The 3,050-nt window shown below is 36.4% G+C and overlaps 1 protein-coding gene across 1 annotated transcript; it reads left to right on the top strand.

The window, feature by feature from the left end:
- The first annotated feature begins 269 nt into the window (after positions 1–269).
- Positions 270–860, top strand: LOC127546428 (olfactory receptor 1361-like). The gene has a single exon (XM_051973545.1). The coding sequence runs from the start codon at positions 270–272 to the stop codon at positions 858–860; it is 591 nt and encodes a 196-aa protein (XP_051829505.1).
- Positions 861–3,050: the final 2,190 nt, after the last annotated feature.

Raw genomic sequence — 3,050 nt, 5'->3', positions numbered from 1 at the left:
TCTTTTCATACTATTCCTGATTGTGTACCTAGCAGCAATCCTGGGAAATCTGTTGATTCTTATGGCTGTCAGTTCAGACTCACATCTCCATACTCCCATGTATATCCTCTTGATCAACCTGTCCTTGGGAGACCTGTGCTTCACCTCTACCACAGTTCCCAGACTCCTTTATTCTCTATTTACTGGAGACCAGTCCATCAGCCACACAGCCTGCCTGACTCAGGTCTTCTTCTTCCTGATGGCGGGCAATGTGAGTAGTGTTGGCAGTCATGGCATGGGACCGTTATGTTGCTGTTTGCCGACCTCTGCATTATGCTACTGTGGTGACACTACCACGTTGCATAATGCTCATTGGTGGAGTCTGGGTTGGCACAACTCTCCATTCCCTGCTCCATACAGTCCTCATTGCAAGGCTCACCTTCTGCAGTAGTCGTGATATCCCACACTTCTATTGTGATGTCTATCCTTTACTGCAGCTTGCCTGTTCTGACACCTCCCTCAACTATATAATAGCCCTAGTTGAGGGTAGTGCAGACATCATCTTGCCTGCTGCTTGTATTGTCATCTCCTATGTCTTCATTGGAGCTGCAGTAAATGGAGTCCGAGCTACTGGGGGTTTGCACAAGGCACTTGCCACATGTGGATCTCATTTAGCTGTGGTCATGCTTTTCTATGGAACATTAATTATTGTTTATATACAGCCCCTAGGTCAGACTGAGGTTCAAGGAAGAAGTGGAGATCTTGTAGCCTCAATTATGTTCTCAGTGGTGGCTCCTACACTGAACCCCTACATATATAGTCTTCAGAACCGTAAAATTAAAGCATCTCTGGCACGTATATTCAAAGTGAACTGGTTATAGTGATATAGCAAAAACAGGGCCTGTTTAAAATCCATAATAATAACAATAATCCCCATAATAACCCAGACAGATAGATACTATTATTATCTTCATTTTTACAATTAGAAAATGAAGTAAACAAGTTAATGAACTGCCTAGAGTCAGATAGGTAACAGGTGTGTGAGGCAGAGTATGGATTTAAGTCTGATTTTCTTTTTGCTCTATCTGCTGTGCCACATGGCCTCAAATGGCTTGATATTCCATACTGGAATGATACAGACTTACCCTTTTCTGTTCCATATCTTCCTCTACACAATGATCAAGTTATAATACACACACATACACACACACACACACATGCACTCACATACAGTCAGAGAAAGCATATTTGAACCATAAAAGCTATTTGATCTCAGGCTTGTAGATAGAATCATCTATATCTAGGCCTTCAACTACAGATAATCCACATTGGAATATTCAGTTTTATTTAGTCTTATTCAATGACTCTTTTATGTTACCTGACTTTTTCCTTCCTCAGAAACTTTCTAGTTCTCTTAGGAAGTAGTGTATATCTTTTCTTCTTTCCTCCTTATATCTCAATTTAAAGTAACTTTATGTGGAAACCTCATGCTTTTTCTTAGGAACAGAAAAGATGAAGTCAGACATCTTCCCATATTAAAAATTACAACATGTGCCACAAAGTCATAAAGTATCTATTTCTGATAATTATTTTTGGCTCAGAAAGATGACTAGAAACTAGTTGCTGGGGGTTCTAAATCTGAAGTCTGTGTATTGATTTCAAGAAATCAGTAAATTTGGATGGGAAAAAAACCCCTACCTACATTTTTATTGTCACTAATATTTGGTTTTCTTTTTAATCCTATATATTTTATTTTATACATTTAAAAATATTATTTTGAGGAATCCATAGACTATGTGACACTGCCAAAAGAAATTAACAAAAAGATTAAGAACCTTCAATCTACAGATATTGAGTAAATAATGAGCTAATTATCTTGTTAGATAGAGGTAATTCATCTTTTCTCATCCTTACATGTCAGGCAACATTAAAACAAACACACAAGCAGAATAGTTTTATACAACAAAAGGTACTTTGTTTCAGTCTTAAAAGTATGACAGGGAATTTCTGGTTTATGATAGCTAGCTAGCTAGGCAGAAAGATAGACAAGAGACAAGATAGTCATGAAGAGAGCAAGCATTTAAGCTTTTGTCCTAAATGTTAGCGATACAAAGAAAAGCAAGTAAGACACTTCCTACACTCAAGGAATTTTTAGTATAATGTGGGGCTCCAACACATTAATGACAACTAGAAAAAAATGACATGAAATCTTGTTTCTGGACAAAATAAGTTTTTTTTTTTTTTTTAAATCACATATCATTGCCCAGCATTGTCCTACTGGTAGAGTACAAGATTTCCATAGTAGAAAATGGAGATAAGACCAGAGTAGAAGTGGCATGGTATGGAAGTGATCAGGAAGTGGCATGAAGATCTGGTTCCAGGCAAGATAAGATAAAAATTCAGTATCCTAGCAGCAGATTCCAAGATTCTAGAGAAATTAGAAATATGGTTTCTTTCTTTGAACTATTAAAATACATAAAATCCCCATACACCCACACTTAACACCATATACCAAGATAAGATCAAAATGGGTCCATGATTTAGGCATAAAGAATGAGATCATAAATAAATTAGAGGAACATAGGATGGATAGTTTACTTCTCAGACTTGTGGAGGAGGAAGGAATTTGTGATCAAAGAAGAACTAGAGATCATTATTGATCACCAAATAGAAAATTTTGATTACATCAAATTAAAAAGCCTTTGTACAAACAAAACTAATGCAAACAAAATTAAAAGGGAAGCAACAAACTGGGAAAACATTTTCACAGTTAAAGGTTCTGATAAAGGCCTCATTTCCAAAATATATAGATAATTGACTCTAATTTATAAGAAATCAAGCCATTCACCAATTGATAAATGGTCAAAGGATATAAACAATTTTCAGATGATGAAATTGAAACTATTTCCACTCATATGAAAGAGTGTTCCAAATCACTATTGATCAGAGAAATGCAAATTAAGACAACTCTGAGATATCACTACATACCTGTCAGATTGGCTAAGATGACAGGAAAAAATAATGATGAATGTTGGAGGGGATGCGGGAAAACTGGGACACTGATGCATTGT

This window comes from Antechinus flavipes, chromosome 2, assembly GCF_016432865.1.
Source record: "Antechinus flavipes isolate AdamAnt ecotype Samford, QLD, Australia chromosome 2, AdamAnt_v2, whole genome shotgun sequence".
NCBI classification, from domain to species: domain Eukaryota; kingdom Metazoa; phylum Chordata; class Mammalia; order Dasyuromorphia; family Dasyuridae; genus Antechinus; species Antechinus flavipes.
This window is presented reverse-complemented; position numbering and strand designations above follow the sequence as displayed.